The following is a 24,742-nucleotide window of genomic DNA, read 5'->3' as shown; positions in this document are numbered from 1 at the left end:
AAGTTAACCTAACCTCGCCCAGGGCTGATGAGGCTTTTCTCTTTTATGGGCGGAGAGGGGGGAGAGAGGGGGGAGAGATCCTAAAACATTAGCCTAAGTTTGCTCCAATAAAATCTGGATGAGAATTTACATATAGAAGTGTGCGTGCCTGTGGGTGCGTGTGTGTAATACTTTGCCTAACTGAACCTACATAAAAAGTGTGTATTTTTGAAGGACTAATGTTCTTACTTAAACACCAACTCTACCAGTTGCATGCCTGTGCCATGCACTAAGGTCAAACAAGCGGCAGCTCTGTTGCTTGGGAGAGCCTTTTGAAACCACGTGAGGAACAGCACACACGCTGACTGGCGGCCTGAAGACTTGGGGCCCTGTTAGTAAACAGAGTGCTCTGCCAACATGCTGGGTGTTCGGCATGGAAGGGCCAGCGACTTCAGGAGACTGGTGGACACTTCACCACACCGCATTTTGTTAAACCACATCACCCAAAAAACAAACAAAGCAACATTTCTCCTCCCCTGCATTAAACAAGGATACAGGAAATATACCGTAAGTGATATTAGCACTGCTAGAAATAAGCAAAAGCAGAGCAATTATACCATGCAAAGCATGCAGAGAGAAGAGGAAAAAAAGTACTGAAGCACCAGAGGGATAGACGCATTTGTTAAAAGAGATTCTCTAAGCATACTAACCTGCTGGTTCTAATGAATTTTCTACTTTGTCGTTAACATCGAAAACACGATCATGAACACCTATAGTTTTCATACAGCTGTCTATAACAAAAATAGAGATAACAGCCAAATATGTTAGTGAGACACCCTTAAACTCCCCACTTTCCTTTTTTCTCTCTATCTTTTTTCTCTCTATTTATTATATAAAAATAAGTATATTTATATTTTAAAGTCTGCGGCACTTGTCCAAATGCCAGTAGTCTTCCATTTGTACAACAGTTCAAGAAACAACAAGTTAGCAATTGCCATGTAATTAAAACAAAGCTTTATGAAGAATGATAAGAAAATATGATGAAAATCATAACACAAATGTTGCTGTACAGAACAGATACACAGGATTTAACACTTAAAAAAAAGTTTCATTGCTGTTTACCAGACCACACAGTAAAGCATGCGCTACAAAGCCACCCTCAAAAGCTTAATCTAAAGAACTTACTTGCCGGTCGCACAAAGACCTTAAGCTTTAGACAGGATCTCCTTCCATTATCTGGGATCGCAGAAGCTGTAAATGGGGAAGAAAGAAAGAGAAGAGGAAGAGGAAGAGGAAGAGAGAGAAAATGCGTATTAGCCTTTGTCTGATAAGAAAATATCCTTTATTTCCCTTCATCTGAAGGGATAAACACATTGCAGCCTCTGCGTGTACAGATTTCAACTGCACAAAGTAGCTTGATCACGCAAAAGCAGGGAAAGAACTTCACATCTGATCTTGTTCTAATCCCTTTCTTGATTATTTTACGTGAGACAAGTGAAGCATGTGATATTCGCAAAAGTTTCATTATCTCCATTCACCTTTCCACACCTTTTTCTCAAGAGGTTTTTTAATATGGTTTCTGCTGTAATGCATGTGTTTACTCTGAAAAATTACACTTTAGAATAATTAGGATTACTTACAGAAAAGCTAGTCTTGAAATGCTAGGCCATAGGTTTTAGAAACCCAAAAAGGGATGGAAAAAAACAGAAAAAATGACAGTGACTGCTAAAAATTTAAATATGTATCAATTTCCAAGAAAGCAGAAATATGTACAGTTAAAACCTACAGAAAAAGTCAGCACCCATATTCCATAATTCCATCTATCTGCCTTTGTTGCAAAAACACTTATCTTGTTTCAGTAAAAATGTGATTCCCTATGTTATATTACTAACAGGCTCTCCTTCTGTCTGCCCGCCCCCGGCATTTGCCATTCAACGTATTTCATTACAAGAGTACTTACTGTCCAAGCAGCAAATGAAGAAGGGGAAACGACATGTCTAGCACTGCACAAAAGATAACACACAGACCACTATGGTCAGCATCTACTTATTTCCCCAGGACCGAGCGCTCCTGTGAATACTTCCTTACTTTTAGCAACTGTTCTTGCCTCAAAATGCGCAATTACAGTGAAATACTCCTGCCTGTCACCACAGACTGGATTTTCTGCCAACCTGAAGTCACCTTGGCAACTTCCACCAATGTTTGCGATTTTTAAATTGCACGTTGGCCTGAAGTTAAACATGCATGCTGGCAACTGAGGTACTTGATTCAGGCATACAAATTTTCCCTTGTGAAAGATCATCTGTGTATACATTTTTTTTTGCCCTTGCAAAAAATCTCAGAGGCTATAGCTGAAAATATTGCCTGAAGCACTGCAAAGTCATTTTATTTCATTGCACGGTCTCCTCCATCATTCAAAAAGCTACATACTAAGGCAGAGCGAGAGATGCTTTTTCTTGAAAATGACAGCAACTGGAAGCTGTCTGGATTTACAAAAACATGACTGGGCTGGCAAGAAGTTTGTTTTGTTTATCATCTGTTTTTATTAATTCTGTCCCTGTTTGCGACAATTCACGAAAATGATTTATGTATAGACATATGAACTCTCACTCTGCATGCTAAGCTCACACTTGAAGGACTCCTCAACTCACTCGAAATGAATTCCCTTCATTCTTGGATGATGCATTTCCACGGCAAGCATCAGCTTTTTCCTAGGAAGGACTAGCAATTTCCGTGTATACGCAAAAAAAAAGGAACAATGTCAGAGTCGAATAGAGCTAATGCTGTGGTTCTGCACCTGTTGGGAAGTACTTGAAAGATTGTTTCCTTCTTTTGATTAAAAGACAAAAAAGAGTGCAGAAATGATGCTCCCCCCTTTACAATGACAAGCAGTTAAGAAGTGCTAACAGCTGGCTTTGCTGTAGGCTCTTACTAAATCAAAGTCAGAAAAACTCCCTCTACTGACATTTACAGTAACTGGTGTGTTATTTAGGGCACAATATTTGCACTCCATGGCTATATCCAGGAAATTGTGTCCTTTCTGTGGCCCTGACTGAATATATGCAACCGGCTAACTGCCTAACTCAGACTAAACAGGCAGTTGTGGATTGCTCAGAAGATCAGAACTGTACACTTACTACATTATTAATGCAAAGGTGGAAATAACATCTCCAACACTAGCCAAAATAGAGACCATATTGTAATTTCGTCACTAAAAGACTTTTTCCTGCTCAGAAATTATTTTAGAAGTGCATCAAGATACACATTTATTCAAAGGCAAGATTTAGCTTTGATGATTACATGCTGCTATTTACACCCATAAAATAAGCATATTTGGGCTCACTGCTATTTATTAGAACACTTTGTTACTCAACACCAGTTCCATGACAGCTAGGATTGAGTATTATTTTATTTGGAAAAACAGAAAATGAATGCTGTATACATATAAAGTTTATATGTATATACAAACAACAGCTTGTAATTCACTTTGTTCTTTGGGAGAAAAATATTAAAATCTGCTCCCTGTTTAAAGCTCCTTTTCCTACCAGCCTTTATGGGACTTTGCATATTATATGTTGTATCGTGACCTGAAGACAATCTGACAGGTACCTTTGATTCCTCATCCTAGGAATTGACACAGTTTTAGTGATAAGCATGAAAAAGTGCTTTTTTCCTTTCCAAGGAAATTACGGACAGTCATGCTTGCAGTAAAATTAGGAGGATTCATCTTTCACCTCAGTTTTACTCCTTCAGGAAGGAATAATAATAATAATAATAATAATAATAATAAAAGTAAAGTGAGTTACTGTTCTGCTTTCACATCTGGTCAACCACCAAGAAGAAGGTGATGAAGGGAAACACTGAAACCTCTCTGGCCTTCCTGAGAAATTAAGAAATTGTTTGCCAAGCTGGATGACTGCAATCAATTTTTGTATCTTCCCTTCTTCTCCTCCCTACCTCCCCCTTTTCCTTTTCATCTTAAAACAAAAACACTGACTAGATGTAGCGCTCACTTTAAGTCCAGATGTATCACCCGAAGGGCACAGTCAGGATGGCTTATATCATCTGTCCTCCTCACACACACGTTGCAGCAAGTTTGTCAGTACTGTTCTGCTGTCTTCCCTCTCCTCTTTACTCTGCAATGTTTGCGCCATCATTCTGCGAAAACCCTGACTTTTGGATTAAGATGTCCAGGATAAGGCAGCAACAACTGGAAAATTTTTTTCTCCCCTCTTTCATTGACAGACCCAAGATCTTTCTTCTCTGAATGCTCAGCACTAGGAATATCAGACTTACTTTTGACTAGGAAAAGCCAACATTGTTCATTAAATCTGTTTTTTTGCATAAGCCAATACCTCGAAGCTTGAACTCAAGCTGAAGGTTGAAATCCTGTTCTCCTATAGGAAAGCAGCCTTAATGACAACCTTTTGTTACAGAGCACAGAACTCTGTATCAGGGCGACCTCTAAGAGGGAGTTTTGAGTAACAACTACACAGAAACACTAAGTGACCAAAAACAAAACAGAGGAAAGGGTAAGCTGCTCATACTACTGGCAATAAATGCTTTATGTGTTTTTTCTGGAGGGAGAGTAATGCATCAGCTGGGACCCATCAAAAGCAGAGGTTCGCATAAAAAATTCTGAGATCAGTTTGGTTTTTGGAACCAAAAACCTCCTATCAAATTGATAGTGTCTGGAAAAATTCAAATCTTGACTTCCACACTTGAAAGTAGGAAAGAGCAAAGTGGTAACAGAAAGATCAGTGGTTCTGAGCTCTTTTACTTTGCAAGACAGGCGGGTTTTCAATGCAGCAGCATCTGACAAACTCCCTGAGACCCTGTTCCATGCTTGTAAGACAGCACCGCTTCTGAACTCTGGAAAGGAGAAAGAGACGGTTTCCATGAGCTTGTGATCTGTTAAAGTTCCTTCCCAACTAAACTGTTGCTGTTGTTGCTGTATTCCACTGAAATTAGCTCTACTATAAGAAAAGATGTCCTTCCTAGGCAGTACAAAGAGAAACTTCATTCTCCTGTCTGCACAAAACCGAGTTAGCCTCTAAGGCTTTGATATACAGCTTTTCTATTTGCTCCTTTTAAAGGTGATATTAGCTATAAAATAGAAGCCAGTTCTGAGAGCAGGAAGCCTCTGATGCTAATAGAACCTGTCCCAAGCAACATTTTCCTTTTCAAAAGGCAAAATTCCCAGGGAAAAAAAGGGTGATGGAAACCTTGTTGCACAACAAAAAGAATCCTTTGATAAAAGATCCCTTATAAGGAACAAAAGAGGTTATACCCTCTTTTTTCCATGAATGATAAGAGAACAGGAAAGAATCAGTCAGCAAGATTCACAATGAAAAACAGAAGGGGAACTTTACAATGTTGCCAATTCCTATGATTTTATTACAGTTCTGATGATATTTCCACCGCCCCCCTGCCCCACCATCGGCAACCTCATGAGAATCTCCTGGGTCCGTCTGTTTTAAAGAGCATGTTTTAGGCTTCCCAGTTATATAAAGACTTGGGGCTAGAAGAAAACACACATTAAATCCCTCTGAAATCACAAGATATAAGAAAGCATTATAAAAATAATTGTTTCAGTTCCTTTTTTTTTTTAATAGAAAATTCTATGATTCAGGAGAAATCCAAGTCATGATTTCTGTATTCTTGAGGTGAAAACTCTGTCTTCATCCAGCTGAACTAGAAAAAAGCACATGCAAAAAACTACTTCTGCTCACAGGACTAGCTCCAAGTTGGATCCAAAAATGGCACATAAAGACAAATTAGATGACAAAATTTCTCTTCTCTGAACTACTTCTGCCTACCATTTTTATACCCTGTAAGGAAAGGAAGGAGAGTAAAGAAAATTATTCTCTCCTCATCTGGAGCCAAACCATAAATGTTTCAGTATTTGCGAGCTATATTGAAATAGGGAAATAAAAGTCTTGCTCCCTCCATTCCACTCTCAAGAAGTTCTCTGCTAGAAAACACACTGGATATTATTAATATATTAGATGTAACAGTTTAAGCCCTATATCAGACAGGGTAAGGCTTAGCAGAGTTTTTCAATAACTACTAGGGAGCCATAGATAGAAAACAAAATGTAACGTACACAGAAACAGTTTTTCCCTCCCAGCAGATATGCAGTTGAACTATTACATTCAATTCCAAAATCTTCTTGAAAGAGTTGTCAAGATATCAAGTTATGAAATGGGCTAATTAAAAAGTAAATGTAAAACTCAGAAAAAAGGTATGAAAATTTCAAAAGTAAGTTGGTTATCAAGACCTGCTGGTCATGTGACAGGAGCTGCAATTAAATATTTTCCTTTCTGAGATAGGCAGCAGTTTGGCTGGCAACTATCTGAGTTTCTAACTCAGTTTCTAACTGCAGAGTACGTTATTTGGAGGCTGCATATGGAAAGCCTCTCAACCAGGCTATTTGCTGATATTCACATGTAATCAGCGGTCTCCTCTGCTTGTCTCCTAATTCATTCTTAGCCTTCTAATTGTAACATTGCACCTTTTACTAAAATGAAAGTCAGAACAGACTGATGAAAAAGAAAAAAAAATCATGAATGCAATGCAAATACTCATTTAGCATTACAAATATATTTAACACTCAAGCCACAATCCACTACGGGCCCTATTAGACAGCAAAACTGAAACCGTTCAGTATACAAATAGTGTCCCATTTTTCTAAGTCATTCAAATGGCACCTTCTTTCTAGAGCAGGGGGAGCTGACAAAAGAGCCTCCTTTCCTTAAGCAGTGCAAAACTCCTCCCGTGTGCCTTCACAGCCCTGCTATAACACACTGCAGACACATGCTGAATGATAATTTCTCTTACTATTTCATATTTCAAGCTTCTATTACCACTTGGAATATTCTTGGAAGAATTATAAACTAGTGTCTATGATACAAGTCTATAGAGACAAGTCCATTTATTTCTCACTATATTTTTTGAGACCTGCTATTTCTCTCACTTACCCTTTACATGAATGTTTTCTTCTGTGCTCTGCTAATATGGCCAAACGGTCTTTTTTCAGCATGAACCCAGATCTCACCTCAGTTCATTGCAGAAATGCTACCAGCAGCATCCTCTGCGTGTTACACAAATTCCAGCCACTGATAGCTGCTCCCAAACCACCGACACTGACCAGAAGTTCATGCTCGGAAATCGATAGAGAATTATTTCTGAACTTCTCCCCTATGCTTCTAACGAGATAAGCCATGTACATACAGCTGGAGTAAACACCTAACACTATCCAATCCAAAGGACTGCACTATAGCAGTCTCCTGGAGAAACATCAAGAAAAGGGAACCTGCAGCAATCAAGATGACGTGTGCTATAAATTGGAAACTCATGTTTAGGCAATCCTTCCACTCTTAGCCCCGCAAGCTACAGACATTCTCTCCAGGAAAAAATATTTGGAGCTGTGATTTGCTTCCAGCCCTTTCGGGTGCAATACCGCTCCCACTAGTCAAATCCAAAATCCAGGGAACCTCACACAACCTGCAAAACATAATTCCACCAAGTAGAAGTGTTTTAGCATCCAATACCTTGTGTCAGCTACAGAACTTTCAAAAGTTTTATTTTTAAGAACAGTCATCTGCTCCTTTCTTTGTAAAGAAATGAGTATGTGTGAGAGCATTAAAAATGCAGTTTTCCATTATGTTTGCCACAGGCAATATTTCTCAATTTGTGCAAGTCAAAAGAAAAAATAGCCTATTAGTTGTTAGAAGAGCTGAGCCTTTCCCCTGTAGGTTTTCATGTGATTTACCATACAACACAAATGTATGCAAATTAGCCAGGTAAATGCAGAATTAGTTATTAATATTCTTCTCACAATGTAGACTGAAAAAAGTTACAAATTTGCATAAATGATATGACTGAAAAAGTCAGCTAGAATTTAATGAATCAATAAAACACTCCTTTGTGTGTATATATGAAGTGAGGCCCATATCTTAGGACATCAAAAGAGTCTTTAAAATTATTAATTAAAAAAAAGACTCCCTGAAAGGATTTATAGATGAACCTCTCCTTGTAAGTGTTAAAATCTAAAATTAAAAACAAATAAATCCTGGTCCTAGGGAAATCCCAACTTTCACCAATCCTTGAGTTTAATTAGGAGGGGGAAGAAAAAAAAAAGGTCTATGCATGTCTGTTCTTCTATTCCAATAAACCAGCAAAAGTTGAGTTTTGTTGTGGTAGCATGAACATGACTCCATTCTGGAAAAATTAAAATACTGACTGTTCACGACTTACTTACTCATTCTTCACAAGTAATAACCAAGCACGCTTCCTGAGTAAATTCTGACTAAACTTACTTGCACCTTTGCCATTGCCCATTCTACCATGTCTCTGTATTTAGTCAACACCAGGAGGAGATCACATACAAGAACTACACGGCAAATTAAAGACTGAGAAATCTCAAGCCATCAGAGAGATAGAGAGAATCTCTGCTGGAAAAGAACCTGATCTAGGATTAATAACAACACTTGAAAACTGTGAAAAATTACTTAAAGTGGGGAAAAAAAATACATACATACATACGTATATAAGTTCACAATATTGCCTATGGTTGAATACAGGCAATGATACTATGGATATAACTGGTATTTCCAAGCGAGGCTTTTAAATTCGAAGTATTAAAGGGGTGCCCAATACAAACGCACACTTCGCTTTACTCCTGCATCCTCAATTATACACATATGAAGTGAAGGTAAAAGCAACCATATCCTGTTTCTCTACTCATCTCTGTGTGTGTGTACATACACCCATGCACGGAGCAGTATTCTGCAGCTTATACAAAATATAAATCACTACACAAAGTGCACAACAATGGAGAAAAAGACTCGTAAAAAGTCATGCGCACAACAAATAGAATATGAAATACTGCTTTTATTTCCTAACATCTTATACCTCATTTGCACTTGCTTTGCACCAGTGTAAAAATACTGGATTATTATGGCCCCCGTTGTAATTGACTATATTTCTCAGACCTGCTAAAAATAGCCTAGGAAATGGAAATGACTTGCCAGACACATGCAAGAACAAATGCTATTTTAGTGAGAGTTCTTGGAAGAAAGTAAAACACAGTTACTCTTTGTGCATTAGCACTTAATGTTGACTCAACTGTCCCATTTCAACTGCGTCGCCAGGAAGGATATAAATTTTTTTGCAGTTCCTAATCCACTGCACCTTATACATCTGGTTGAAGGCTGCACGGATTGAAATTAGGTTTCATACTGCAAGCCATTTCAAATAAAATCAAACGCTGTATGGTAAGAGACGTAAACCATGCATTTCCCATTTAATTAAGCCATTTGTCCAGTATTTCCTCTGTTAGGGGATTCGGTGTGGTCTAGCCCCAGATCTATGTCTCAGGAAGGTCCCTTATCTGCTCTAGAGGGTGATTTAAGGAGAAGGCTTCTGTGCTGTTAGATTACCGCGTGGCTGGTATACTGCAGGCGCACTTCAGTGCACAACACAAAGGCACCCAGAAGCCCAGTCCCCCAGTGCTGGGCACCTCCTGAGCCGAGCAAAAGCCGAGGGCTCATGTGAGGCAGACAGCACCACGCTGGATCAAGTCCAAAGGTTTATTACTGTCCTGTTGTTATCAGCTGTCCCCCCAAGTTACAGAGTCCACCTGAGCACAAGACGACACAAAACCACCTTGATGCAGGGCAGCCTGTATCCCTCAAACCTCCCGGAGAACAACGACGCAGATATTTCAGCTGCAGAAAACGCCACACCCTGAGCTCTTCCCCCGAAACAAGCCCACCTATGCGACAACCTCGCGCAGCTGTGCTTTACAAAGGCTTTTTCTGTACGAGCAAAACCAGTTGTGTTTGTTTATGAACTGGGACAAAGCTGTCATCTGCCTGCGGCCTGAGCTTCCCAGCAAATCTGTCCTGCCTCTGCAGTGCTTCTGCTCATTAAAAAACAAACGAAGCTCAGCTGGAAATAAATGAAAGGCATATCCTACTTTAAATGGACTTTTAGCTGCACATAAGCTCCTGCGAAATATAAGGAGGTAGAGATGAAGAACAGGTCCTATGTTTGCTCCCACATGAAATATTTGCAGGCCTTTCTCTCATATGGGTTTCTCTTTCATAAATGCAAACTATATTACGTACCACAAAATAAGGGCCAACAACACTACACTGGCACAATACAAATGACTGATGTCACACTTCTCTATTGTATCAAACTAACATTATTATTAACTAGAATGAAATAAAAGCCACAGATCTCATTACTGTTTTCAGTGGCATTAACAGAAACAAATACAGTCTTAATGTTTTACAATAACTGTATTAGAGTAAATTGCTAATAAAACAAGTTAATACTATCAAATAGAGCACTTAGGGAAAAATATATCCTCTTCATACTTTTCATAAGCACTTTTATACTTTGATTTTCCCTTGGTATCACTAGAAATAACATGTTTTTCTTCAAGCAGGCTATCCATTTTGCTAATTTCCATCTCTAAGAACTAGACATAAGTAAATCCTTTGAAGAGACATTATAGTCTTGTTAGTAATGACCTTCTCTTTTTGATCTTTAAAGCAACATGTTCACCCGCATGGAATTTGTGGGTACTGTATCATGTTACTAAACCTCGTATACTTTAATGGACTTCATATTACCCATGTCTGGCTCTACCACCACTGACACTATAATTAAAACCAAGAGGAGCATTCCATTCTGCTGTATTTTCATGCGCTTGCAACTTTCTTTAAAATATTTGGAAGGATTTCTAAGCTTCCTAGGCTGCACATGTAAATTCTCTCAGTTCCTAAAAATAAAAAAGTAATTGTAAATGTTGTATTTTGCTGGAGGTGTGACAAGCACCCAGACATGAAAAGTTACTTCTACTTATTCACCCAACCAGAGCAGCAAAATCTTGCGTTTATGCCTCTCTGGAGGAAAAAGAAGTAGAGGCAGGAGGAGAAGAGATCTACAAGAAGCCACCTTAAGAACAAGGGAAATTTAGAAAAAAACCCAGAAACTGGGGGGTGTATATGTGGTTGTTTAATATAAAGGCAAATGGTGAGAATAATGCAAGTCTGAATGTGTTTCAATGCACGTGCACATCCAAAAGTATGCAAATGTATTGCTTCGAGAGAATCCATTGCCCAAACGATTTCAGAAAAGCTTTTCCTTTCAGGAAAGGTCTATCAGCAGCTCAGCACAGCTTTTACAAAAAATGCCTTTATGCACATAGCTGGTTTCTCTACAAATAAATCCAAGTTGGGCAGGATGAAAATCAGATAAGAAATAGAAAGGACAAAGTCTGTAAAACACATAATGGTCCTCTGTAATTCAAGCTGCTTCTGACAAGGAAGGAAAGATTCTCGGGGCAGAAACCTTCTGTTTCATTACACCAACTATAATGGGGTCCCAGCCCATGACCGAGTACAGTACGAATTAAATAACAGATGCCAGCACCATATTAATAACAGTACATCTTTATCAGGTGAATTCCCGGTTTGTTTAAAGTCCTGGAGAGGGACTATTAAACCTTCAATCACTCTGCCATATGAGCCAGAAATTTTTCTTCCAGTCCTTAAAAGGATTTCCTTAACCCTTCAACTCGTCACCCTTCCCGTGAAAAATTCTGGAAGGTATTAAGCTGAAGCCTCCCCTCTAACTGAAATCTGTCCAGTGTATTGGGCCATAGCAGTTTTCCTTAAGCTTCTCAGCTCCCTGCTTCTTTATTTCACCTGTCTAGTTTGTGTGCAGTGCTACAGGTCACACTCACTCTTAGAAAGCCGTATTTAAAAAAAACAATCTACATGAGTGCTACTTCATCACGGCAGCCTCTTCAAGAACCGCCGCCTTGGCAGGAATGTGACATCTCACCTACACCAGAGAAGAACTGTAGACTGTTGTAACTATGACTGTGGGAAAGCTTGAAATGCCCATGGGATACCTAATGTTTTACCTTACTCTGCCACAAATTATTTCCTTCTGTGCTGTTTTTTTTAAATTAATGAATACCACAGGATGTTCATCCCTATTTCCAGTGATCACTCCCAAGTGAACTCAAAACTAGATATATATGTGTTGAAACTAGATATATATGGTTTGAAAAACATTTCTTAAAAGCAAAGAATACTTCATCGGACTGTTGAGCCATACAGGTATCTCCTGATCTTTTCCACAAATCCAACAGAAAGCCAAATGCTGTAACAATGCCTCCCTCTCTCAAAACAAGAGTATTTTTCCATTGTTACTCCAGAAAAGTCACTATTTGACACAGCCAGTCTTCTCAAGCAGACTCCGATTCTCTTTCGCACCCGATGCTTTCTGATCTAAGCAAGCATCTCCCCACTGCAAGCTAGCACGTCTGTCCTTTACCTCCAAAGCAGTTCAGGAACTCTTCTAAGTCAGGTTGTGACCAGTTTTTAATGGTGCCTCCCATGTGTATGTACAATTATAAATATGGACATCAACATGGGATAACACAAATCCATTATTTGACACCTCCTTGCTGACACATACTTCACTTCAACAGATATGGACAAAACCTCCACTAAATTAACTCTTCTCAAGTCTCTCTCTCGTAGTGTGGTCTCTCCAATCTTTGGGTAAAGACCTAAGGGCTGGCCACATTAAAGCAATCCTGTCAGTGAAGCGTAGAGTCCGTGCCTTGCATTCTGCAATCATGAAGATCTGCTCACATTTGAATCTCTGCTCCTGGCTAATCCATCTCAATAACATCTGCGCTCGATATAGCTCTGGTAGCTGGTGAGTGCTGCATGCCAGCGTGCATCAGATACCTCCTTCCCCTCACGTTCCTAAGCAGCTTCAGTGCACCGGGGTTCTCCCAAGAAGCCTGGATACACTCCCATTTACCCTAATAAAGAAAAGAGCTATGCAAAATGTATGTATTTTCTCCTTGAACTACTATAGCAAAACAAAGAACTCAAAAAAACAAACAAACAAACAAACAAAAAAAAACAAAAGAAAACACCCAAACAGAAAACCCCTCTGAAATCAAATACCTTACTGTGAGGGGGCTGGGGGTGGAGAAAGCAACAAATAGGTAATTGTTAATCTGTGTGTACTGTCTGATCTGGAGTCTTCAGTAAACGAATGCAGCAGACACTTACATAATCTGTGACTTCTGATGTTGCTGGCTGCAAAGCCAAAACGAGCTCATGAGGATGCCCACACGGGCGCTGCGGCAGCGCGGGCTAGGGAAGGCCCGGCCAGGCTGCCGGCCTGCCCGCTCCCCTCTTACGGCTGCCTCTGGCACGGCCCCTCCGGGAGCACGGAGACCCCCGGGTTCAGTGTGCTCCACATGGGATTTCCAGCTAGGTCAACAGTAACTCTGGGTCTGTTACTGGTCCTCTTCCTAAGACTTGCACAGCTAAAGCCAATGACACAGAAGGTTCCTCCTAGTTCTGTGGTCCCATTTAATTTTTAAAGTCTCTGAAAAGCCTTAAGTTCACCTTCTAGAGGTCACTGCATAATCTGTTCTTTAACCAAGCAAGAGCATTTGTGGTGCACTCTTGTGTTTTTCTGTTCTCCCTTTGTGAAATATCCTGTGAGACAAGAATATTTTTTTTTTTTTGGATCAGGCGGGATATTTTTTTTGGAAAGCCCACGAGGTGCGTAATCAAAGCTGGCGCTGGAGCATCCTAATTACAAAACGCAGCAAGGAAGTTTTGCACGTGTTTTGTGCACTTCAGATTTCCCATTCACCAAGTCCTCTTACTGAGAAGGTAGAGACTGTGCAAAAAGTTCAGGAAACAGAACCAGGAGCGGCAGTAAATCATTTTTCATTTCTGCCTTTAATACCAAGATCAAAAAAAAAATATTGACCCTGTATATGTAACATGTCATTCCATTTTTGTTTGAGACGAAATCCTGAACTCCTCAGAAGGACGACTGACCGGGGTGCGGGAAGAGCCCAAGGTTTATGTTTTTCTTATTAATATATTTTTAAAGACATTTCAAAGAAACATGCACCTTGAAACTGAATTGTGGGGAAACAGCAGGTCTGAAGTGCTATCCGTGCTGGCTGTTTTCTGCAGAGCTGAAGTGACCGTTTTCAGATCCTTTCATTCTGTGGTGAAAAGATCATTACCATGCTACTCCTGGGAAGTCAGTCCTCCTGCAAGTGAGCTCCTTTGTTATGAATATGGAACAGATGGAACCAAATCTATCTGCTCTGTAGGAACAAAAACACTTACAACCTAGCTCTCTCTATTAAAGACTCTACTTAGCTCCTTTATACCACTGGCTTTCTGTGCACTGCTGTGAGGTTTTGACTTTATAGAAAAAGGCACTTCATAAAAGCAATAGTTCTTACTCTTAAACCAAAGCGGCCTAAGAACTGCAGAAGATGAATGCAGAGTTTAACCCGCATGGCTCCTTGGAGATATGCAAATATTCAATTACTATTTTTTTTAAGCTAGAAAAAGGATTTCTTTTTCTGAGGAGGAGGAGAAATAGCCATATGTTGCAAAGACTGTGCATCAATGGCAGTGAAGCACATAGATGATAATATGCTACTCACTCTAACAAAGGTTGAATCTAACTATGTTATTGCAAGAAGGAACATGGATTTCATTTGTATATATGTCAGTATGGATCAAGATAACACTTCTGCAAAGAAATCTATATCGGTCTTCCAAAAAATTGACTTTTCTGGTAGGAGACAAAAACTGCTCTGAAATTAGGTCCCCACCACAAATACAAAGAAGATATAATACGTCAATTTATTTCCAAATACAGCATCATGCAGGGCCTACTTACCAAGAAATTAACAGAAACTACATCACAATAATTAATTTTACAAACTGAAAATAGACATGAACTGTAGCTGAAACCAATAGATATACTTCTTGACTCTGCTTATTTGCAGTGGAGTTAAGCAGATACACGTAGAGTATCTATCACATCTCTTCCTATCAGAATAACCGTGAGTGTTCATTCCCAGCCACACATGCAAAAATATACACAGACACTGTTTATATCAACTTCTCACAAAAACCCATACAACAGAAGTCAGTGGTTCCTTAACTCACTATTTAATATGTTAATACATTTATCGTCTGGCTGCCTTTTCAGAAGTAATTGAAAAGAGGATTTCTGTGGCAGGATGCTTTGATTCTCACTAAATCAAGTCTTCAGGCAAATTTCCCCCTGCCAGCAAAGGCACAGCTTGCCTGAAGTCGTAACCTTTGCTGGCGGAAGGGAACTGGCCTTGAAACAGATCATGAAGCAGATGTTTTATGCCAAATCAGAGTCTAGGGATACACAGACTACTGCAAATAAAACTCTTCTCCTGTCTGTTCAATCATCTCAATTCCCTGCAGTGTGAAATATGAACTTGCCAACAAATGGCCAGTGTGCTATGCAGCGCAGCAGGGAGAGCAAGTGCCACAGCTGCACCAAGGACTGGAAAACTCCAGACAGTCACAACATTTTCATTAGGTCGGCTTTTCAGCCTTGGCCTAAGCAATGACACGCTGTGGGCACCATCTCCAAGAGAAGGTGACGGCGTTTGCAAAGCTAAGCTTCTGCCAGCTTGAGCTGCAGAAACTGTGTTTGGCAAGGAGGGGGGTGGGATTCACATGACTGTACCCACAGCTTACGTTCACTACTGGCTCCTGACAGGTTATTGCAAACACAAAGCCCGGATTTTTTTTAGAATTATTTTTCTCCAAGACTTTCCCACCTCAGACATGACTCCTCGTAAAACACCCACCCGTGAACTCCCCAAAGAACCCCATCCAGCTTCGTGGCAGGGCCAGGCTCAAAGGAGAGCCCTGCTGAGCCGCGGGGCAGGGTGCACGCCAGCCCGCTCCCCGCCACCCGAGCGCGGGGTGGCAGGAGTCTCGGGGGCCTGAGCGCACCCGCACCGCTCAGCTCCTCCCCTTGTTCCTTTCCCCATCTACACCGTTTCCACCTCATTCAAGCATTAACTGCCTAGAGACACGCGCTTGCTCGAGATAGCTCTTTAAAGCACTAGTTAAGCGTAGCAGAAGCCTTGTACTTTGAAGTCAGTTTCCATCGACATCAACACTACAATCACTCTTTCATGTATTTCTAAGCTAACAGTTGCACTTCACGTTAAAAGGAAAGAACAGCTAACAATACTACGCTAACTTAGCCCTTGCTTATGGGAGAGCAGAGATGGGGTTCAAGTTGACAAGAGTATTGTATTTACACTTTAAAAAAAAAAACACTAGTAAAACACAAACATGCTATTCAAAACAGCCTACTGACAAGCTTTCAAGATGTTTACAACCCACATCAGAGATCACCTTCTCAGAAGAACTCAGTGCTTCATGTGCAAAGCATTTTAGAAGTCTGGCCAACTATTTGGATACCTAAGTGACAGCTAAGTACTTCCGAAATTATGACTCTAATTGGGAATGTTAAGCACTTTTGACATATGGCCTGTAATATACAATCTATTTATTTTACCTCCTTTTGGACGGGGGCCAAGGAAGAACAGGCTTGAAGAAGCATATTACAATTTCTGTACAGTGTAATTTACATTGTATCTACTCTGTTTTTAGGTATTTTTTGTTGTTGTTTGGGGTTTTTTTTCCAGTTTTGAGAATGTACATATTCCGGCACATTTCAGATCAGTACCCTAAAGCCTAAACAAAGATTCAACTCAAATGCAGATACCCTGAAATCGATGTCATTTTCATCGATGCTTAGGTCAAAAAAAGAGCGCAATAATCTGTGTGCACAGTCATAAGAATTTTTTTCCCCCCAGCAACACAGTTAAAGGCATTTAAGAGAAGGTTTGTGACTTTGACAAACTTACCTAAGAAGCAAGCTTACCACTTCTCACTGACAGCTACTGCATTTGGCCCTCTATTTTGACATTCATTTTGACAAATGTATTCCAGAAAAAATTCAAGTGAATCATTTTTAGCATTCAACATGCATACAGCGTCTCTATTTACTTTTCAAACCTGAAACAAAACCATCACTGGAATATTTATGCCTATAAATAAAAAAATCCTGTTCCTTGATGAAATGGCATGGGAAAAAAATTACTGCTACTTTTACTATCATTCTTTTCCCCTCACAGAACGTAATTGTCTCTTGTAAGAGTCCTCTTCCCTCAGCCTAAAGTATAGCTGCTGAAGAGCTAAAGCAATTTCATGGGACTTTCTGTTGCCATTTTATTTGTGTGTGGCTTTCTTTGCTGACTTTTTTGTAGACTGTACACGTGCTTGTAATTTCACCTCTATTTATATGGGTATGGTGCAGATTTGCCTGTGCATATTACCATATGCTGCTCACAAGCACTTTGTAGCCAGAAATGACACATGTCCTTGTGAAAATCCAGCTGCACTCACACAAGCACCAAAAGCACAACTTTAATTCACCTTTCTAAAGTACAATCTTCCTCATCCTTATAACCCACATAGTTCTGAAAATTTTCTCTTCCTTTTCTCCCGGTCACTTAAGTCTGGCATCACATTCCCCAGAGATTTATTTCTGGCTTAAGACTATTTTTCACTCAACATTATCTTTAGTTTACCAAAATGAAAAAGTCCTGGCCAGAAATAGCTGTTCTGAGATAGACTGACATATTAAAAAATACTTTCTTTGGACATTAGTTTACAAGGGCTTTCCCCAAGATGACTCTAACGTACATCCTTTAGGCCTGTGTAAAATCCAGAACAGAAGCCATTTAATAGTTTGGATGAAAACAATACTACTGTTCCTGATGAGAACAAGCAGCTGGTCTGGTCAAGCACAAAGTGGTTGAAGGGTCTGTAAGTGCACACAGCCCTCACATCACCCTTACAACAAGTGCTGAGCAACGCGCAGAACTAGGTCCCCATCGACTGCAAAGCTACCTGACGAAGCATTTGCTCCTGCAATTTAGAAGGCAGAAATAACATGGTGCAACACATAGGCTGGAAAACTCCCATGGAAACAAACATTGTGTTTGGTGTCCCAAGGACTTTGGTGGCAAACCAAAAAATTTCTTTTCTGAAAAGCCAAAATACTTCTCCATGCATGCTAGAGCACATTTGCAGAGAACGTCTCTTTCTGCCATTTTCTTCCGTAGGGGACATTTCAGTGGGAATGCCTCCCCTCTACGGCACAGTCGTTATGATATGCATTTCCCAGGAAGTAGCGGAGGGGAACCGAGCACAGGAGGGAGGAAAAAGTTAAAGGGACTACGGCTGCAGCTCTGCCCCACATAGTATCCCAACCGGTCCCCCATCTAAAGTAGGGCGGAATTGATCTTTAACCTCATCTTCCTTTTGGCAAGCTTCCGCGATGCCTAGTGACACCAGCATGCTTATACTGTAATGAGGAAAAGAAAGAACAACTGGGCAGCTCAGCCCATACAGGAGAATGATAATCTTAATGAGAGTATAATACAATGCCCAGAAGGTGGTACTTTGGCATTTTATAATACAAACATTTTATTTTTCAGTGCAGTTAAACTTACGTATATTTTTAGCTGGACAAATTTTTTTTGTTTTTAATCACAGTAGCTAAACCCTTTAACATCAAATGTTCATTTTTAAATCAAAAATGTAACCAATACTTGACATTTTCATATTATCCACATATATGCACATACAAGCCCATGCAATCCCTATGCACACAGCTGCTAGGCAGGTACTTGAGAAATATAGGAAAAAAAGGTCAATGAGTAAAGAAGCAAACATCTCTACAAACATTTTGGTTTTTTTAAAAGAACATTAGTTCTAACCCAACATTCTGCCTCAGAAAAAAAAAATCTAATAACAGATTCTTCACTGTAAATTTTGTGCATGCTTGTAACTAAGCCAGAGATCTCATCAAGTTCTCAGACCTCTCTTTTACTGAATTCATCAACTGCCCGGTACTAATTAAGGGGGACGGAGTGGGGCTGCTAAACTCCATGTCACGAGAGTTCCCAAACCTCTCTGAAACAGAATCCTCCCCGCTGAAATCTTTTAAGTTTTATGCTCAACAGAAGCCTTCTCTATTATGGTTTGACTATTAGACATAGTAGGTGTCTCATGGGAATAACACTACCTCTACTGATTTTATCATGCCCTTTTCTTGTGAAATATTTCACTGAAAATAATTGGAACTTAATGATGCTTCAGAGGAGTCTCTACATGAGAAAAAGAAATAATAGGAAGAACTGTTATATTTGAGACTATAACTTTCTTTTCACAGGGTCCTTAGACATCCAATGGGAACTATCAGAGCCACCAATCAATTAATTTTCTAATCTCTTTATAATGAGCTTTCTTCTCCTTCAACCCTTGTTTGTCTCCTTCGTAGCAAACAGCTGATTTTTCAGGTGTGTTTTGATTTTCTTCGCTTTCTACCACCTTAAAACACAAAAGTGAAGGAAAACAGGGAGCTAGCCATAATAGAATAAAATACAGCGTGTCTATTAATTTGTTGGAACATGATAAGCTCAAAAAGTAGCACGTTAGGAAATTGATTTTGCCTGCACAAAACAGATGAAAGTGTGAAGGTCATACTGACAGTCTGCCCTGCATTGCTCTTAACCCTGTAATATTCATTTTGACGTCTTTCTTACCATTCTGGTCAGTTCTTTACACACTGCACCGAGCTCGCGGACAGCTCCTACAGCATTCCACGGAATTACTTGCAGATGCAGAGACTACTAAGTGGTCACTTAGACTATTTGCTCCTGGAGATCTGAACAGTGCACATGAAACCATCTTGAGAAAAAAAGGCATGATGCAGGTGAAGAAGGAAACCATGAAGCATGAGGACAAAATGAACCAAATGTGCTAAAACAGCAGTTAGACAGATATCTCGCTGCTGTTATTGGAAATTTGGACTTGCCAAAAAATTAAGAAATGTGGGCCCAGTTTGATTTTTAACCTCAGTCTGCTTTGTTGATTAACCTATTTCTGCTCTTAAAATGAATTACACCATCCTGCGTCTCCACTGTATAATTTTATCAAAGAGGCGACAAATCATGCCAGCAGTGACAGTCTGTGCTGAAGTGGAATGTATAGTAAAATACGGTTTTCCTCCAATGAACTGCTGAAACCGTTAATCTTTATCTAAACGCCCATAATAACTGTTTTGTTCTCTGTGGCAGTTTGGAGAAAAAAATGTCTTCCAGAAAGCACTTTGGCAGCCAATGTGCTTGTTAATAAAACCTGGAGAAACATTTGTGATTAATATAAATTACTAATTCCACTTTTAATGCCTAAACGTGACAGTGACTAATTTATACAGTTTCGCTTGAGTTCCCACTGAGTATTTCAAGTGGGACTGTGAACAAAATCCTATTGCACTGGTGTGTGTTTGTGAGCAAGGCTACCACAGGTGCAGTCCACAGATGAGGAACCTGACTTACAGCAAAAATTTCTAACCATGCTTCTCGTGGCTTCTCACCCCGCTTAGGCTGGAGGAAAGGGTCAACAGTGAAAGCTATCTAACACCCTCTCACAATAAGCTGGAGATGGCACATTTTGTACAGGCATGGGAGCTGGTTACAATAAACTGAGAAGCTGCAAGGCAGCTGCCGCTTCGGCTGCCTTGTTGGCAGCATTTCTCAGTGCTGCAATGGGAGATGGATAAAACGCTCCCCGCTTGAAGTGGGAAACCCAGCACTACTTCAAAGAGATGTGGGCTGGAACGAGGGCACTTGACCGCATACTGCCAAACAGCTGCCAAGCAGACACTTCACTCTCCACAAGTGATCTGGTGATGCACAGATTACATCAGTTAGACCCAGCTAAGAGATAAAACAGTAACAATCACCAAAAATAAGTAATATCCCATGTCTCAAGGCTTCAAACAACTAGTTCAACACCAAATAGTTCTTTTTGCTATAAATATACTTTAAATCTATTCTTATACATGATTATTCAATTCAAACTCCAGCAGAATTGTAATTTTGCCCATCTATATTCAACTGCTAAATTAACAATTTTAAAAGTCTCATGAAATGTAAGAAAATATGATAAAACAAACTGCTAAATAACCACCTACTCATGTCAGTTGTTCACATCGGAACTACACAGGACTCGTCATCCTCACTGGAACATATCTTCACTTCTGAATAAAGATATGCTTCGCTTCTGCACCTTTCTCTGAGGAAGAAATGCATTTTTCTACCTTGCTGATGCACCATGGAGCTTGGACTATGCTATTCCTCCTTTTAACCTCTTCATGGTGTTTACAGAAAAGACCTAAACAGTAAGGTATCCAGCACCAGCAAGAACTGCATACCTAACTCCATGGAGCCTGTACCTGAGAGAGACTGGCAGGGGGAGATCATGACTTTTCTGTGCATCACCAGCCAGAAGCAGAGAGATAATACTAAGCCCTCTTCAAAAAAAAGGCTGTTTTTTTGTTTGTTTGTTTGTTTGTTTGTTTTACAGTCCCCTGGATGCTAAGACATGCAAAAAGATATATTTTTTCAGCCTGAGGCTACTGTCTTTCTGTTCAAGTCTTCTCAGGAAGAAATACATGCACATGTGCACGCAGAGCAAGCCTCCAGCTGCAGCTATGGGTCCTGACTTCAGTCCCAGTGCAAGGCTGTACGTTAAAAAGTAGCTCATTCTTTCCATGCATCAGTTGAGCATGTTCTGCAAACCCCCAAAATATTTAAGCGAAGTCCACATGAGGTTTTTAATGATACAGACATGAAGATATAAGAAGATCCAATGTTACTAAAAGCAGATGTGTCAAAAACCGTAAGAAAATATTCAAGCTCTCGTCTTCAAAATACCCCATCTAGAACTCTTAAAACATAATGTAAGTTAAGTCACTCCTGTGTATTTTTCCCTGAATACATTTTGAACGCCACTATGACTGAATTATCAGGGCTCTTTTAATTGATTAATATATACTGCCATTCTGATTATCCTTCAAATAATTAAGATCATTTCACCCCCAGAAGATCAGCAACAGCAACGTTATTCCCCATATCCAGCATGACGATCCTGGTTACTTCTGTGCACAGAGGTATGGCACAAGTGAGATTCTGATACACCTTCAAGCCATTCTTAATTCCCTAAAGCAGTGCTGTATCTAGCTGGCTATACCCCTTGATATTTTAAATACTGAATATACATGATGCAAAAAGAAAGCCTGGGAGATTTTAGAGGGAGTAAAAATCTGATTTGGCCAATAAAGTAGGTTTGAGGATGACCTACCACTTCCCTGAGGGAAAGTGGGAACATCTGGAAGCCTGGAGAGATTTTTCTGTAATTTTTCAGAATAAATCTTTTATGCATTTCTGAATACTCTGACCGAACAATCTTACTTTGTGTGATTTATATTGGCTTGTGAAGAATTTTAGGAGATAACAGTATTAACTGCAAATGGCCATTTCAAACCCAGAGTCTTGGACAACTTGTCTGAGAAGTTTGCATTATTGGGGAAAAAAATTCACTTGAGAATTCTGCAATATTCTCCTCTTTACAGCATCTTGCAATATCAGAGGGATAGGTGCCTTAAAAACAAGCTTGCTTCTTTTAAATCTAACTATTTATGAAAATATGGAGTTCAATGTTGGATATTAACTTACAAAAGAGAAAAACCATCACCCAGTTGTTCCTAATGTTGAAGATTTTGTTCATTAAGAGGATCTGGTTTTGATCTATTGGCTGCAGGCACACATACACCCCATTTGGATCATGACATGCGGATGGTATCAGCAGAGAAAGCACTGCCTCAGTAACTTAGTCTGAGCAACAGGGAGACTAACATGCTGATGACGTGGAGGCAATGAAGTACAACACTGTTATTCCAAATGTCACTGGTACGTTACTTCCATCTCTGCTGGCATCTGCTCCATGTTACAAAACGAATACTTCCAATACAACAGCTCATTAAACAGGTTTCAGTTTGCTCAGAAATCAAATTACAACAATGTTACAGAGTTATAAGTCCTCAGATAATTATTAATAATACTCTCCACTTCTGCGAGTTCTTTCATCCAGGGAATCTACGTGCTTCACCTTATTAATCTCATAACATCCTGGTGAAGTACTACCGCAAAAGAGCCTCACCCACCACTGAAGTGCAGCCATCTCTGAGATGGGAAGTAGTAGCTGTTGAACATCAAAACTGATTTAAAGCAGGCAATGATGAATGGTCCATCTGTACAAAGCATCTAAAGGGCTGTATGCAATTCATTCAATTGTATTTGCAGCAGTACCTTGGAATTTGCATGCTAACTTCTAAGAAAGTTACAACTGGATTTTTACAAAAAAATGCAAATGTTAAAGACCACAGTAATCCATAGACACCAGTCTGGAACACTTAGTTACCACTCCCTCTAAGGCAAGTGTGTGCCTATGGACTTATCAAGCTCCTAATACTCCTTGGTGGTCTTTTATCCAAGCTGTAATCAATCAGTCTACCTTCTTAACTTCTGCAATTTGATAGAATCATATAAAACACTCAACACACAGTTTATTTCCCTGTAAAATGAACTGGCCTTCTTCTAGCACATTAGATGAGAATGAAAAAAGGACAGAGGAAAAAAAGCTGTCCCTCACGCTTTCTCTCTATGGGCACTCCCTCATTCTTCTAACGCCCAATACCAGTAGAAGGCAACACAAGCCGGTCATCTTCCTACAGGGGTTAGGACCTTATAAAACACACTCAGGTTTTCAAAGTTACAGATGTGTAGCATATCCTTCCCTCTTTTATATTTCTGCTGTTATCAGGATCTTAATGGTACTTGAATTTTTGAAGCACATGAATCCAAATCATCTTCTTTCAACTTGTTATCTGAAACACATTCTCTTTGAAAAGCTTAAACAATAGGGACCCGCACTTCTGTGGGTTCTCTCTTCATTTTCTTATATGGATTTCTCCCGAGTCCCAAATTATTCAACAGCTTTTAACACTCCCTTTGAGGATTTTAAGAACACTACCAACGTCAAAATCTATTAGACTCTGGTGATTGTCTCTGCTTTCTTTTTAGCAGGACCAGCACTTAATTCTTCTGATGCTTTCTAATAGAAACCAGTCCTTTAATCTATACACGAGGCTAAGCATGAATTCCCTTTTAAAGGTCACCTTCCTTGTCTGTCTAATGTTATCACACAAAAATATTTTTTAAAGTATACATTTATCAAACCCTTTCAATTGCTTTGATTTCATTCAGAGCATCTCGAGTGACTCAGGTAAACCAGCTATCAAAGCAGGATTTGTACTAGAGTGGCACGTCGGAGCCATGCTGTCAAGCTAGCATCAATGTTTATGCTGATCAGATCTCGACTGAAAGGTTAATGGGGGACCTGGTAATAAACAATGTTCCCCAAAAGAAAAGTGCAGTTAACACACTAAAAACGTCTGCAATTCCCTCAGCATCCCTTAATATATTTTCTTTAGTTAATCTTCATTTTTTAGCTCTTGGTGCAAGCCAAGATGCCTGGAGAGAGTTCCAGAAGGGATCTGCTGACCTCCTGTTTTCCAAAAGAAGTGAGGAAATAAACACCAGCAGTATTCTGCTTTAACTGACACCTGTGGAATTGAAGACAGACGGCCTGTTTTCACTCACCGAAAGACAAATCCAGTCTTCATTTTCCAAGTGAAATATCTGCTACTTAAGTTAATCATTCCCACCGGTAGAAATGAATGTTAATAGAAGTTTAGCCTACAGAGTAACTATAGCGACTCAGCTGTCCCCAATAGAAGCTTAGTATGGTATACCACAGACTTACCATCAATCTGCTCTACTCATTTCTCTAGTGCTCACATAGGTCAGCACTTTTTAAAGCTAAAGGCCAAACTTTGCCCCAAGCCAAACATTAGACTT

General features: G+C 39.8%; 1 protein-coding gene across 2 annotated transcripts in view; it reads right to left on the bottom strand.

Annotated features, from left to right (window-relative positions):
• Nucleotides 1-24,742, bottom strand: part of LOC135325101 (ephrin-A5) — a 212,049-nt gene that overhangs the window by 8,478 nt on the left and 178,829 nt on the right. Inside the window, exons 3-4 of one of the 2 annotated variants that reach the window (XM_064502601.1) lie at nt 1,165-1,230; nt 690-770 (exon numbers count right to left, since the gene is read on the bottom strand). In XM_064502601.1, the coding sequence (XP_064358671.1) occupies nt 690-770; nt 1,165-1,230 (147 nt within the window). The remainder of the gene's footprint in view (nt 1-689; nt 771-1,164; nt 1,231-24,742) is intronic. The other variant, XM_064502602.1, reaches the window with a different exon arrangement.

Source organism: Dromaius novaehollandiae, chromosome Z (genome assembly GCF_036370855.1).
Source record: "Dromaius novaehollandiae isolate bDroNov1 chromosome Z, bDroNov1.hap1, whole genome shotgun sequence".
In the NCBI taxonomy this organism is placed as follows: Eukaryota; Metazoa; Chordata; class Aves; order Casuariiformes; family Dromaiidae; genus Dromaius; species Dromaius novaehollandiae.
The sequence above is the reverse complement of the archived record's forward strand: the minus strand, read 5'-3'. Positions and strand labels throughout refer to the sequence as shown.